General features: G+C 33.2%; 1 protein-coding gene across 1 annotated transcript; it reads left to right on the top strand.

The window, feature by feature from the left end:
- The first annotated feature begins 6,287 nt into the window (after positions 1-6,287).
- On the top strand, positions 6,288-16,331 carry LOC115956874 (GTP-binding protein TypA/BipA homolog). Its single transcript, XM_031075147.1, has 14 exons — positions 6,288-6,762; positions 8,169-8,243; positions 8,865-9,015; positions 9,468-9,536; positions 9,664-9,836; positions 10,308-10,445; positions 11,095-11,220; positions 12,396-12,494; positions 13,952-14,072; positions 14,232-14,295; positions 14,753-14,807; positions 14,881-15,005; positions 15,395-15,468; positions 16,237-16,331. The coding sequence occupies exons 1-14, from the start codon at positions 6,439-6,441 to the stop codon at positions 16,329-16,331; spliced, it is 1,689 nt and encodes a 562-aa protein (XP_030931007.1). The 5' UTR covers positions 6,288-6,438.
- Position 16,332: the final 1 nt, after the last annotated feature.

The following is a 16,332-nucleotide window of genomic DNA, read 5'->3' as shown; positions in this document are numbered from 1 at the left end:
ATTTTTCAAATGAATTTAATTCTGCTTGAATTGCCTCTAACCACATTGACCAATCATTCCTACATCGACATTCTTCGATGAGTTGGGGTTCCAATTCAAGATCATTACTTTCGGTAATGTCAATGGCAACTTTGAATGAAAATACGTTGTCGACAACAATTTTATTTCTATCCCATATATCCTATACTCACATAATTTATTGAGATCTCATTATTTTTAGGTACCTTATCCTCTTTAGGGGATAACCTTTCAGTGATTCCTCCTCAGGAGGGTAATTTTCAGAGGGTTTATTTTCAGGAGAATTATGAATTTTGGATAGATTAATTATTTCTGTTGCCTATTTCATGGGTATAGCTTCTTCATGAGCAACTACTTGCTTTTCTTGCATTTTTCTCTTTCTATGGATTTTATCTTTATCCCCAACAAGTCTTCCACGCTTCAGGTGTGGTTTAAACTCATTTGTTGTTGTATTAATGGATTGTCCTACAGGGACTTCAATCCTTGCTAGGGTATTAGCAGCTAGAATGTGAGATTTCATAATTTTCTTACTGTCAGTGAATACATTCGGTAATTGGTTTGCAATACTTTGCAAATGAATAATCCTCTAAACTTTAAGTTAACATTGATTTGAGCAAGGATCAAGATGAGATAACGTCAAAGCACTCCAAGTTATCTCTCCTCGTGCTTCTGGCAACGAATTTTCTCCCCCTAATGTCGGGAAGACTGTTTCATCAAAATGACAATTATCAAAACGTGCCTTAAAAACATCACCAGTTGAAGGTTCAAGATATCTAATAATAGATGGAGAATCAAAACCAACATAAATTTCGAGTCTACGTTAAGGACCCATTTTAGTGTGTTATGGAGGTGCAATGGGAATGTATACTGCACAACCAAAGATTCAAAAGTGAGAAACATTTGGTTGTTGACCACAAACAAGTTGCATTAGAAAGTGTTTATGGTAAGCAATTGCTATAATGCGAACTAATGAAACAGGTAATTTTGTTTTCATAAGCAAAGGACAGACAATCATTTGAAGTCTTTTGATCAATGATTCAACCAAACCATTTTGAGTGTGTGTATGTGCAACAGGGTGTGCAACATCAATTCCAATTGATATATAGTAGTCATTGAATGCTTGAAATGTAAATTCACCTGCATTATCTAAGCAAATTTTCTATATTGGATGATCAGGAAATTATGCCTGCAACCTAATAATTTGAGCAAGCATTCTAGCAAATGTAGTATTCCTAGTAGAAAGTAGACAAACATGTGATCATCTTGTTGATGCATCTATTAACTCCATAAAATATCTAAATGGTCCACAAGGTGGATGTATAGGTTCACAAATATCTCCTTGAATTCTTTATAAGAAAAATGGACGCTCTGTTTGTTTTAGCATTAACGTTTTCTGGAAAATGATACATTTTTCAAATAGTATTTTCTAGAAAACTGTCTTATTTTCCAGTGTTTGGTAACGACCTTGAAAATGCGCTTGAGAATGTTTTCTGGTGTTTGGAATGCAATTTTTTTTTAAAATATTTCTCGTATAATTTAAAACATGTATATTATGTAAACTAACTAATGTAATCATTATAAATAAAAAACCAAGAATGAATTTGGTTTTCATACTAATTAATCTAAAATTTTGACAATAGATACAATCAAAATTAATTAGTTGTCAAATTTTCATGATCTCTACCACTCATCTTGCTATATATTAGACAGTAACGTATGCGCGCGCACACACATATCAACCATTTGTCTACTATGGTCAACTACAAGTCTTCAATATTACTCTAAATTATGTATTTAAATAATGTACTGCATAATATATCATCACTATATAGTATTTGCTAACAAAAAATGTATTTGACAACAAATGCAATTCTCCTAAACAATTATCATTCATTATATAACAATATTATTAGTCCACGGTAAAGATTGTCCCATGTAAAAGCAATTTAGAGCAATATAGTTACTATGTTTAAAATTTTCATCTTTTACTTCTTTCATTCTTTCTTCTTCTTCTTCTATTATTTTATTTTATTTTATTTTTGCACTTTATGTATGAAAAAGAAGTAACTTTTGCCTGGAATCCATCAAACCGAAAATTTCTTAGAGAAAAAAGAAAATCGAGCTTGAAATTCAAAGTAAAGAATTGAGATTTTGGTAGAAAGGAATGAAATAATTACCGTTGCAAATTTGTTCTCCTTTGCAAGTTGGAGCTATTGATCGATCAATGAAATAAAGAAAAATCTAATCAGAGAATTGTGTTACAGAAGGGAAGAGAAACATGGAGAAAAGAGAGAAGAGAGACAGTTAAGGAGAGAGATCTATGGGAAGAGGAGAGACCAGAGTTTGTGACAATGAGGGTGTGAGAAGAGAAAAAGCAAAGGGAAGAGAGAAAAAGTAAGAAAACTTACCATGAGAGAGAGAAGGTGCCAAAAAATTATGTTTTCCATGGCTATAGATGAAGATAATATTTATAGGAGATGCAACGCATGAGAGAGAGATTGTTTTCCAAAAAAAAAAAAAAATTGGAAAACAGCTTATAGAAAATAAACCTTATTTTTATTAAAGTTTTTCGTTGACCAAAGATAGTTTTCCATTGACTAGATTTTTTTTGTGCTACCAAACACTGGAAAATGTAGAAAACTATCTTTACAAAAGGTTTTCCAGCGAAACAAACAGAGCGGGAGATTCAATACCAATTTTTGATGGTGATGGTTTGATTATTAATTTTCCTTGAGAATAGGCACTACATGAATAGTCATTTGGTGAAAGAATCTTCTAATTCATTAAGGGGTGTCCATGGGAGTTTTCAATGATTCTATGCATCATTGTTGATCCCAGATGTCCAAGACGATTATGCCAAAGCATAAAGATCCTTGGATCACAGCACTTTTGGTGCACTGTAACATTTGCTTTAATTGATTTCAATGTAGTATAAGATAACCTAGAAGAGAAAATAAGCAATTTTTCTAGTATGAGCTTCTGACTCGAAACCATTGAATTAATATAAAGATATTCTTCATTGCCTTCATTATTGGTTTCAATATAATAACCATTACTTCGTATATCCTTAAAGCTAAGTAAATTTCTTCTAAATTTAGAAAAATACAAAGCATCATCAATACAAAATTTTGTGCCTTTAGGCAACATGAGATTTGCTCTTCCAGAGCCTTCCATTATGTTTGATGAACCAAATATGGTATTGACCTTAGATTTGATTAAAGTTAAGTTTTGAAAATACTTCTTATTTTTAAGCATTGTGTGCGTTGTTGCACTATCTGCTACACAAAAATCTTCCTCAATCATCTTGGAATTAAAGCCATGAGTAAAATCCATGTTGCTTCAAGTATGCAAAACATATACTTTGAATTTTAATACTTTGAAAGGAAAAAAACACATAATGAAGCAACTTTAAATTCATTAATGATAATTAGAATACAAAGTAGAGTAATGATATTGCACAATTAACATGTAGAGATTTAAAAGAATCGTAAGGAGAATACAAAGGAAAAAATAGGAAAGTCATATTGCTAATACCAAATCTATATCTCTATCTTCTCTCTATTTTTTGATGTGTTTTACAATGGATGTATGCAAATCTATATATAGAGGGAAGTGGGAAAGCTTTAGCAGTTGAAAGCTTACCATTTGTCGGACAAAATTCTTTAGATCTAAAGCAAAGGATTCCTTAGGATAATGCTTTCAGATTTTTGCCCACTTAGTGCAGTGGGTGGATGGCTGATAAGCCACCCGCTTGAACAATGAATGGGTGTGTTAGGATAATAGATGTGATTTTCTAAATCATAGGTTCTTCCTAGACTGATTAATTAGTGAGATCATATATTTGAAATTTAAATTGAACTTCATTAACTTAAACACAAACATAATTTACATAGCATAATGTAATGATACAATGAGAGGAAATACTTGATATAATTGCTATGTAGTGTGTGACTCGTTGGTTTTTGTATGTTTAGTTGTTAAAAAAATGGATGAACTAATAGCTATCAAACTAATAACCAAGTCACTACTCCATATTATCTGGATATAAAGAACTAGTCACAATATGATACATTGATCATATCATTGTAGCAATTGATTCTCAAAAAAAAAAAATCATATCATTGTAGCAACTGATTTTTTATTTTATTTTATTTTTGCATAAACAAGCAAAAAAAAAAAAAAAACCAATCTGATTATAAATTGTGAAGCAAGCACTCGTACAACCCTTGTATAATACTCCTATAAAAAGTATCACATTTTACTAACCAAGTTCAAAATTTATATTTATTTTGTATATAGTTTTTTATCCTTTTGTTACTATTTCAAGAATGAATGAAGAGAGTAGATGATGATTGTTGTGGGTGAAAAAAGATAAACAATTTAACAAATTTTAAATGATATTTTAATGAAATGTAATCTAAATAGATAATTTGATATGGTGTATTTTGAAAAGTAAGTATGTAAAATAGAAAAAATGGATTCTTGTGTTAAAGTAGACAATAATTTTTGCATGAGTTGGTGCGAATAAAAAAAATAAAAAACAAAAAATACTAGCATTTTAAGTTAAAATTTACCAAAAACTTTAGTTTAGCTAATGTTGATGCACCTAAGATCAAGTTACAACTAGAGTAACTCTTTTTAATGTTACACCTTGACTACCTCCTCCTTAAATTACATCATTCAATAACTTTTTGGTTGATTAATATTTTAAAATTTCTACCTTTAGATTAAATGTTCTCATTCTTCTTAACATTCAATTAATCTGACATTAATCAGATTAATTTTTTTAGCAATTAAACATAGAAAACTTGAAATTCGGATGTCATGAGATTTTGTCAATATGAGGAGTATAGGAACAATATAATCTAACTATCAATATATATATATATATATATATATAGGGGTAGGATCAAGTTACAATTGATGTATCTTTAAACAAAGTTATATTGTCTAATAACAATTTATTGAATGAGTATTTTGAAAATCTCATTGTTAGATTGCATGTTTTATAATTATGTGTTCTTAATACTATGCCAATTGGATGCTATTTAGTATTTGATATAGAAAACCATCTTTATCCACAATTTTATAAAATACAAAATTTTGAAATTTAAACATTTAATTGGTGACATAGTTATTAATCTTAAATTGTTTTGATAATTTGTAAGTATGTAAGGTATAAGAAAAAAGTCTAATCTAATGATGGGTTTGTCAAAATTCACACACATTAAAAAAATATTGAGTAGTGTATTATTACTTAAAGTTACATTAAGTGTAACTTGAACATAACTCATATATATATATAACTCGAGTTCCATTAGAAACTTAAAAAAATATTATCATTTCATTATTTTCTTCATAGAACTCGAGTCTTTAAGTTCCCCCCTTTAGAATTCGAGTATTTGAAACTCAAGTTCTAAAAGTGGCCACATAACAAAAATGTTTCAAAATCGAACACATAACTAATATATTTAGGAAATTAGTCTAATTGCCAAAAAAGAGTATATATATATATATATATAAAAGACAAGAATTCAAGTATTTGAAACTCAAGTTCTAAAAGTGGCCACATAACAAATATGTTTCAAAATCGAACACATAACTAATATATTTAGGGAATTAGCCTAATTGCCAAAAAAGAGTATATATATATATAAAAACAAGACAAGAATTCGAGAGCCATCCTATTTAAATTTAGACATAGACATAATCGGATTTTTTTATTATTTTAAACAAGAGAGCAAGATTCGTTAAAGTAATAAATAATGGTATTGTGTAAGATTAGAGAACTCAAAAGGCAGAATAAAAAGGATTTATTTTTTATTATTATTATTATTTTGGGTTGGTCTTAGGATACATGAAAAATGATTTGAAGATTAAAAAAAAAAAAAAATCATGTATTCTCTCAAAATTTTGGAAACTCTAAATTTTAGTAATGATTAAGAGTTGAAGTTTTTTCCAAAAAATTTGTAATTTAGTAATATTAATTGTTTTATTTTTATGAGAAAAATATGAGTTCAAATTCTTCTCTTCACCTGTTTGAATACTTGAACTATATATATATACCCATAAAAGGAGTTGGAAATTTCCCATTATTTGATAATTGTAATTTGAAATTACACATGCCTATTCCGAAATGGTTGATAAACTTGTAGTAATTTGGAAGATAAAATTCTTAAAATATTGGAAAAGAAAAAGAAATGACCAAGAGAGGGGGGAAAAAAAAGAAAGAAAGAAAAACAAACAAAAAGGAAAAAGAAAAAGGTGAGAAAAGTCTTAAACCCTATCACTATCGGTCACACCCCAGAACTCTTAAACCCTATCACTCACTGCTATCAGATGCTGTACAACAACCACAGCTTAATAACTTGATACTACTACTACAAACACAAGGAACTCTGCCATTTCTGTTAAAACGAAATGGCGGGTTCGCTGCTCCGCTCACTCTGGTCCTCCACTCGCAGATCCCTCTCTTCACCTCCTCCGCTCAAACCCCACTCCCTCTTCCTACGCGCCTTCTCCTCTTCTTCCGCCTCCGCCTCCGCCTCATCCGCCGCCGTATCCCCAATCGGCGCACTCGACCCTAGCCGGCTCCGCAACGTGGCGGTGATAGCGCATGTCGACCACGGCAAGACCACCCTCATGGACCGCCTTCTCCGCCAGTGCGGCGCCGTTATCCCCCACGAACGCGCCATGGACTCCATCAGCCTCGAGCGCGAGCGCGGCATCACTATCGCCTCAAAGGTTCACCAATTTCGATTCTTAGTATTCAATTAGTTGCTTTGAATTCTTTATTTGGATCTGTTTCTTTGAATTTGATTTGATATGTGTGCAAGAGGCTATTGAATAGTAGTGCTTGAACTTCATTTCCAATCTAATACTACGATAGTCTTTAAACCTGCTCATAAAGCTTGTTATTCCAATTTCATGCTATGACAATTTGGGTAGCTAACTGATCATCAACCGTGAAGTGCGTGGCTTGGTTAGTAAATGAGATAATTGAGAGTTCAGATGCTCAGCATCTTTACTGTAGTGTAAAGGTCGGATCCAGTGCACAAAGCTCCCACTTTTAGGGGGTCTGGTGTGAGTGAGTTGATTGGTAGGTAGCCTTTACCCCGAATATTTTTTTTGGAGAGGCTTATTCCCAGAGTTGAACCTGCGACTTGTTGCTTTTGGTGGAACGCACTTGCCATGGCACCAAGGCTTGACCTCTAGAATCTTTAGTGTAGTAAGTTTTGGTAATTAATTAGATTAACAAGAAATGCTTAATTTACATTTAAGCGATTAATGGAAAGAGTGACCTATGTCTTGTTGGCATTCAATCCTTGTTAGACCCCATTTACATGGCTTCTGTAGTTCTACTTTTATGAGGAAGTGAGCAAGTGTGAGCGACGTTTCCCATATAATGACATAATCGAAGTTAATTTTGTGATATAATAGAGGGTGGGAAATTTTCGTTTTGCCTTCCTTAAGTCCAGAGACAACACCCTATGTTTTTCCATGGAGCACAGAACTTTGCTAATTGCAGTTCACAGGCTATTTCCTCTTATATCAAGCACCATACTATTATGGTGCTATCTATTATCTTACTATACCTTAGTATGACTTATTTTGTATGATCTAAACAATGCAGGAGATATTCCATTACATCAAATCTTCGTGGTAATTATTGTTTAATACAGCTTATAGGTTTTCATACATTTCTAAATTGTTGTACTCCTTACATGGTGACCCAACATTCAATATTGCTGATGATAAAATATGTGTTTATAATTTATCGGCTTCCTTTAGAAAAATGATTTTGTAGTTGACCCTTTGTTTAGGTGATCCTCTTCTCCAATTAGATTGAATCTCTTATCTGTTTTATGTTTTTCCTAGAAGCATTTCTCGAACGTTTGATGGTTTTGAAATATCAGTAATGAGACTAATCCGAGATCTCTTTCTGATTGGATGAAGGTTTTGGGGGGAGGGGGGGGGGGTCATCTTTGTAATTTAGATATTTCCTGTTTCTTCCATATTTATTTTTCTTAAGCATATGCCTTGTATACTTCCTGTGTATTAGCCCTTTTAATTTGAAGTGATTTTTATTACTGAACAAATAAGATGTTTTCCTTAGAAATGCTTTCTGATCACATAATATTTCCATGCAGGTTACATCTATTTTGTGGAATGAAAATGAGCTAAACATGGTTGATACTCCTGGACATGCAGATTTTGGCGGTGAAGTAAGACTCTATTAGGATTTATTTACACTGCAAAGGCTTTAGGACTTCTAGACTATTCCTAGCTTAATGTTTGACTGATTATTTGTTATTTTTATGTGTTAAATCCAAGTAAAAGGAATTCTATGGTTTACTAATGTGGCATGAAACTTATAAAGGTTGATGATTTAAATACCTCATATAAAAGGAGCTGAGGAGGCATGGAAATATTTAAAATTCTTGAAATTTTAATTTTGGCAAACATTATTCTGCATGGTGATGCTCTCATATTCTTTGACCTCTAAATTATTCAAAACAGTAATAGGTTATGCATGCATTTAAGTGCTAGATTTAATGGATAGTACGATATAGTCTCAAAGTCTACCTCAATGGGTAGAAATCGTTGGCCTTTCAAGCCATAGCTCAAGTGGAAAGGTGTGGGGAGGTTAGTTTTTAGGTTTGAATCTTAAAAGCAACATTTAAGGATTTTTTTCCGCTTCTACTTGTAGCTAGCTAATCCTAAGGTGCTCCAAAAGTGGAAGGACCCATCTTTTTCAAATACACTTCTCTACTTTTTTTTAAAAAAATTTATATTGCTAAGCTATTTTTTTGATCTGAGTACAACTCTGGTTTGGATGGATATAGGTTGAACGAGTTGTTGGTATGGTTGAGGGAGCAATTTTAGTAGTAGATGCTGGAGAGGGTCCACTTGCTCAAACAAAGTTTGTTCTTGCAAAAGCCTTAAAATATGGGTTGCGCCCTATTCTTCTTTTGAACAAAGTAGACCGACCTGCAGGTATGGCTCTTTTACTCATTAAGTTTTGAATTACGAAAAGTGAAGTCATGCCAATTACATGATGTTACTAGTTACATTATGTCCAAGGAAAAAGCAACAGAAAAGGGTCTTGAAAAAAAAAAAAAAAACAACTTAAAGATGAAGAGTGAAGTCATTTTGATGATGTATTATGTTTTTGCCCATCCTCTCTCTCTTCTAGTTTATGGTTTCTCATGTTATTTTTAATCATGACTACCCCTTTCGACCTTTTCCCTACCTTTCCATGCTTTATTAAATTGGGTAATTCGGCTAGTAAATCTTACATGAAATTGCTCAAGTTCACACTATTCTTGGCAGCTAAAAAAATATTATACCTCTTTTGATAAAATATTATTTATTTATCAGGTGAATTTTCTATTATCTGCATGCTTCTCTTTAGACTAGTCATTATTTTTATTGTTATCATTATGCAGTTTCTGAGGAGAGGTGTAATGAAGTTGAAAGTCTGGTGTTTGATCTATTTGCAAATCTTGGTGCAACAGGTGCGAGAAATATAGGAAGCTGAAAATTTTACTCTTTTTTTCTTTTTTCTTTTTCTTTTCTGACTTTTGCCAGCTTTACAAATGTGCTATGGAAAGTTAATGTAGATTTTCTTATAATTTTTTCTAGAGGAGCAGCTAGACTTTCCAGTTCTTTATGCTTCTGCTAAAGAAGGATGGGCTTCTGCTAGTTTCACCAAAGAGCCTCCTGCTGATGCAAGAAATATGTCACAGTTGCTTGATGCCATCATAAAATATGTTCCTCCTCCTACAGCTAATATTGATGCTCCTTTCCAGATGCTGGTTGGTATTTAAGTGTTCATGGGTTTCTTATAGTGTTTATCTTCGTGTTTGATTTTTCTTTCTTGCTGAACTTTTTGTCCTTTTGAGGTTGCATATATGAAAGTGGGAATAGAAATATTGGTGGTAGCTTATTTGTTATTTGCTCTATCCATGATTTGTCCTTGAAGTGCTTTTAAGTTGAGAAATTATTACACAAAACACAAGTTGCATGTATTTTACTAGTGTTTGGTTGTGTGTTCAAAAAAAAAAAAAAAAAATACTGTGTTCTGTATACATGGAAACTTTATAGTACAACTTGCTTTAAAATTCTGGGCCACATGATGGGGATCTCTTTGAGAAGGAATAAAAGAATGTAATTCTTGTGGGCCATCTGGCATAATTTAGTTTCATTTTCCCATTGACTTGGTTTGTTTATATTTTTTTCTTCCTTATTTGGAAACTGTGAGAAACACACATGACAGTGTCATTCAGGTTTCGATGATGGAACGTGACTTCTATCTTGGAAGAATATTAACTGGACGCGTTTCTTCTGGAATCATTCGTGTCGGTGACAGAGTCCATGGACTTCGTAATAAAGATTCTGGAGTTGAAAAAATTGAAGAAGCTAAGGTGTGTATCTATCCTCATCAGACCTGTCCTTTTATGGTTTGTTAACTGGAAAACAATGAGGCATATAACTTCAGATTCACTGGTACTCGCCACTATATGGGAACCACAAAACCTTCAATTTTCTTCATTTCTCTGCAGTGGTGGTGAATTTTCAATGCTCTATAGTATTATTTCATGATGTGCACACACACAGACACACACGCACATATATAACATTCATGTCTAGAATGTGGATCCCATAGTGAGTATGACCAACTTCAATGGACATCCTGATCTCTATTGTTTTAACTCCCCTCCACTTTCTCATAGTATGCTACACAAATGGCGAGAGGGTTGTGAACCTTGTTTCTTCTCCTGAAGTTATTACTTATTATTTCATTTACTTTAAGTAAAGTTTACTAATATGTGCAAAAGATTCAAAAGAGTAATTGAATTACTTAAGCCAGATTGCCATTTAAATACAATTTGTATGAGATATCTGATATCAATTATAGTAATAAATTCATTAAATAGTCCAAATTCCAGACAATATGCCAAAGACCTTAAAGTGTTGATTTCAATATAATATTCTATTTTTCAAACAATGTGTCTTGATCCAACAAGCATTACTGGTATCATATGAGTTGACTTTGTAGGTTTTGTCTTGTAGGTGGTGAAATTAATGAAAAAGAAGGGTACGGCCATAGTTCCAATTGACAGTGCTGGAGCAGGTGATATAATATCAATGGCCGGTTTGGCAAGTCCATCAATAGGCCATACAGTGGCAAATGTGGAGGTAAATGAATGCAATTTTTATTGTTCCACAGAGTCATTTATGTTATCTTTTTGCTTCTTTTCTCCCATGATAAAGCATGAAGAAGCCCCAACCTCGTATTTTGAGGTCATTGACAGTTTTTGTTATTCCATTTTGGCACCATGTTCTTTGAATTGGCCAGTATGTGTTATCTTAGCACATAAGTTGATGTGGTATTTCAAATTAAATGAAAAAAGAAACTGACACTGTTATGAAAATATTATTTTCCTTATTTCGTGGGCCCAGACATGAGTATTGTGTTTATACAAGGACATGAGGTGTTGGACATGACCACTCTCGGATATTAGGTGCTACAGAATGTGACATTGTAGGAAAATAATCATTCTAACCAAAATAACTTCTAGAGTTCTGCCCAAACCAGAGTTCATTCTATTCATTCAGATCAATCCAATCAAATTGGGATAAATGAAGGTAATTTTGTCATTTAACACATGGCTTATAGTTATAATAGGAGAGAAAAAATAAGGACAAGGAGGAAAGCTGAAAATTGGGAGATAGAGGAGAGAAAATGGAGAAAGGAGAGAAAACTAGAGATAAAATTAGGGATTTCACTATTATGTGTTCCTTAATTTTAATTGAAATTGAAAGATTATTAGTTACTATCAACCTTTCAAACGACAAATGGATAAAACTGACCTGGTTCTAGTATAGTGGCATTAATGGAGAAAAAAAAGTTTGATAGTGGGTTGGCTTTCTAAAATAATGTAATTTAGATCAGAGGTCTAAGTCTAAGGCACTCAAGAATTTCTTTCTGGAGTCGCAAATAATTACTCCATTTGAGGATTTTTTTGAAAAGCTAAAGATTTCTAAATATTTTCCATGTTTTTATGCTCCCCATGTTCATCTTGCAATTTTTGCATTTAGGGTTAGTACCTTGTTCACACACACAATTACACATGCTTGGATTTGTATGGACATATGGGCATTAATTTGGCTATGGAACCTGTATTTTTGCATAATGATGTTGTCATCTTCAACATCATTTTTAATGGTATATATATTCAAGTTGTAGGTGATAGTCTACATTATAGTGTGTTATTTTCATTTTTCAGTTATAATCATTTCAGTGTTATATTTATTGATAATCCAAATAAATAATATGGATTTGTTTTGAACTTATGATTGCATTTGCCAAGGTTATGATGGCATTGCCCACTGTTGAGTTGGATCCCCCGACCATTTCTATGACTTTTGGAGTCAATGACTCTCCATTGGCTGGTCGTGATGGTACCCATGTGAGTCATCATTTTTTCCTTTCTTGTTTCTATCAATTGCAATATGTGTTGTTATTTGCTCTATTTGCTACCGTTTATGTCTCAGTAATGCATTCTGTTGATTTTTTGTTACCGTGTTCTTAATTTTCTGGGAAGATTTTCCTTATGCTAAGAGGAAAAGAGAGAAGTCCAAATCCTTTGTTCTGTAGACAATGCATGAACAAATATGATACTAAATTTGGAAAATTTACAAAAGAAAAGAAAAAATGGATTTATACATGACAATGACAAGGCGATTTGTGCTTGTGTATGTGACAATGACATGGTGATTTGTGTTTGAGTTTGTGTGCGTACCCTCTCATTGTTCTGTACCTTTTCTCATTTGAAAAGAGAATGTTTTATTTTAGTTTGACCTATAGGGGAGTATATCTGCCAGTGCTTAAACAATACAATTAATTTTTATTTTTTTATTTTCTTCTATAAGAACTATTTTTTCTCTTATTTCTAATATTTTCACCATTGGTTGCCTCGCTGTACCATCTTTCTCTTTGTAAAGCAATGTGATCAATGTTGATTAAATTTGAGATTATCCTAGGACCTTAGGTCAAATGCATTTTGTGGTATTTCCAATGGAGATGTTCAGGGTCCAAATTCCAAACCCCCCCCCCCCCTCTCTCTCTCTCTCACTTAAAATGAATAAAAAGAAAAGATCTGAGATTAATCAAAGCTAAAAAAGAATTCTACCACCTCTAGATCATACTTTTGGCATTATGGGAACTGTATGTGTGGGGAGCTTCCTAAACTGTATTCAGCCTTTTGGACCATATTTGTTTTCACTTTCTACTTGATGTATTAATTATTCTTATGCTTTCTTTGTTTTTGATTTGCTTCTGATGTCACACCTGAGATTCTGACCACGATAACTTTCCAAAAAAAAAAACAAGACATTCTGACTGCAATAAGCATTAATTTGTATTCTGCTGAACAGTTGCCAAATTATACACAACCCGGCCATTACCACATGGAACTATTTTTATGCCATCCCTAAGTGAAGCTTTGCAATTTCTTTGTAAAGAATCCCATAACAGCTTCCCATGTGCAAATACATTAAAGAATTTGCAATTTGCTAGATACTAAACAAAACATAACCAGGCCTTTATACAAACTGAAGCGTTGATAATGCAATCCTTTTTTTTCCTATCTAAAGCCTCTCAAGGTCTGTTTTCATAATATGTGACGTGGCTACATTTTACATTAGTTGTACTTGATCCTATTCTTGTGAGGCTTCAGATCTTGCATTGTTTTCTGTCTGATTTCACTTTGGATCGCCCCTCTAAGGAATTTTTCAGTGCAGTACTCACCTTGAATTGAATGCTTTCTTCCTCAACATGAACATTTTACGATATTTGTATGTTTTCTTGTGTGCTCTATAATATTGTTCTAAATGAGGTGATGTGCTATTGGTGATGTATTTGTAGTTGACTGGAGGGAGGATTGGTGATCGGCTAATGGCTGAAGCAGAAACAAATCTTGCCATAAATGTTCTTCCAGGCTTATCAGAGTCATATGAAGTTCAGGGGAGGGGAGAACTTCAACTGGGTTTGTTCCTATCTTTCTGTATAATTTCTAAAGATTGAACAAAGAAAGAGGACTGTTTTTTTTTGGCCCACAAGAGTTTTTTTGATCTTGCATCTCTTCTTTTGGATGTTCTTACATTTGAGTATATGTTGAATTTAGTTTCCTTTCTGGGTGAAACAGGTATCTTAATCGAGAATATGAGGCGTGAAGGATTTGAACTGTCTGTCTCACCGCCAAAGGTCATGTAAGTTTTCAATATGCTGGCCTTTTCAATCTCATTCTTTACTAGTGCAGTATGATTTATGTTGAATACACAAACACAGTTCCATGGAATAGACTGTTGACAGTATTGGAGACCTCAATGTTCTAGAACCATAAATGTGAAAGTTGATCACAGAAACGTATTGATTACAAACATGTAGACATTCAATCAAACTTAGCAAGTGTGAGTTAATGTTCACTGCTGCCGGTCAATGTATAAATTGAGGGAGCCGGGGGGGGGGGGGGGGGGTTGGTGGGCATGCCAAGTTTAAGAGTTGGAAGGTTGATTTTATTACATTGATTAAAACTCTCTCTTTTTCTTTGTAGTTTTTCCCAGTTTTTGATAACATAAGGTGCCAGATTTGGTCATATATTTACATAATCATCCTTACCAATAAGCTTCTTATTCTCAAATTCTCAATGTTCCTGTACTGTACCAGGTATAAAGCTGAAAAGGGTCAAAAGCTGGAGCCAATTGAAGAAGTCACTATTGAGGTAAGAATCTCTCAATTTGCAGCAGTTTTCTCTTAAGAATAGAGGTCTTTAACATTTAAAATGTGATTTATAGGTAAACGATGAGCATGTGGGGTTAATAATGGAAGCCCTATCTCATAGGCGAGCTGAGGTTATTGACATGGGTCCTGTCCCGGGAAATTTTGGCAGGACTAGGTTGTCTTTAACCTGTCCTTCCAGGTTAGTGCCTAGTTATACCTTTAGCATGCACACATATTTATAAAAAAAAAAAATTAGATATGTTTTTAAAATATTTGTAATGTGTTGCGGGAATATATTACCAGTTTCGTGATATATATATATATTACAAGTGTCATGTCCAATACAAATGGGGACATATAAATGACCAAAGAAACCCAGAGAGCATTAAAGCTAACTGGACAGTATTCTTTTTCTTTATTGCAACCCCCTCCCATCTTAGGGTTTGGAGGGATGAATAAAAAACACCCTCCTAATAATCCAATCTTTTTGTTTCTAAGTAAAAGGTTGTTTCTTCATGATATATTTTATAGAGATTCTTTTTCATAGTCTTGAAAGGAAATAAATAATTTCTTTTTTGTGTTCTTCAGGGGTCTTGTTGGTTACAGAAGTGTGTTTAGCAGCGATACACGTGGAACTGGATTCATGCACCGTGCTTTCCTGAGTATGCATGTTCTGCTAGAGATCTTTTTGCATGTTCCTTTGAACATATTTATGTCCATTTCCTTTTTCATTTTCATCCATCACCTTTTAGGTCTCCCTCATAACTTGGTATCATATCATTGGGTCATCAATATGGGTGCCAAATTTTCTTTCAACTGACCTTGGCTGACCCAGATTAAGAAACATCAAGTTGAGATACATGTGTGTGGGGTCTTACACATAGCAATTCCATATTAGATTTCAAAGAATCACTTAAATTTTTAGCACAATTCTTTGTAATTCTTTTAGGTTACTTTTGTCTTCATCCTTGCTAACATAAAGTAACTTAGTCTCTTTATAATATATCATTACTAATAAAAAAATAGAGATACATAAGGCAGAAATTCTCCATAAATCTAATATGAGAAATTGGATTTGTAATTTATTTGAGTTCTGAGTCAGATTGGTTTTGTAAGTAGAAATGTCATTGTGGCTCTGGTGTGGTACCTGCTCATTACCTATCTGTCCCAATATTCTGTTTTCTTCTGTTTAAACTGATTTGATCCAAGATGTAAAGAATAGGGTGATCTCCCCCCCCCCCCCCCTCCCTCTCCACTACCCTTTTGTTACTGTCATAAGTAATTTCCTGACCTTGAATTCTTGTGAGATTTATTAAGTTCCTTGTCTTCAGGGTTTATTTTAAATATTTTGATCTTCTCACTTTTTAGCTGTTTAGTGTTGTATCCTTTCTAGCAATCTTCTTCATTCCTACCACTATTTATTTTTGCAGCCTACGAAAAATATCGTGGTCCTCTTGGAAATGTTCGGAAAGGAGTATTGGTATGCTTATCTATTGCCTTTCTGTTATGTGATGGCTTGACTTGAT

This window comes from Quercus lobata, chromosome 8 (genome assembly GCF_001633185.2).
Source record: "Quercus lobata isolate SW786 chromosome 8, ValleyOak3.0 Primary Assembly, whole genome shotgun sequence".
Classification (NCBI taxonomy): Eukaryota; Viridiplantae; Streptophyta; class Magnoliopsida; order Fagales; family Fagaceae; genus Quercus; species Quercus lobata.
Note: the sequence above shows the minus strand (reverse complement) of the source record. Positions and strands in the feature narration are given on the sequence as shown.

Bases quoted from the DNA above. Each gene is read 5' to 3' on its own strand.
- LOC115956874 (XM_031075147.1), top strand. From the start codon at position 6,439: ATGGCGGGTTCGCTGCTCCGCTCACTCTGGTCCTCCACTCGCAGATCC. The intron at 14,073-14,231 runs GTTTGTTCCTAT...TGGGTGAAACAG, and splicing joins GAGGGGAGAACTTCAACTGG to GTATCTTAATCGAGAATATG. The intron at 14,296-14,752 runs GTAAGTTTTCAA...GTACTGTACCAG, and splicing joins GTCTCACCGCCAAAGGTCAT to GTATAAAGCTGAAAAGGGTC.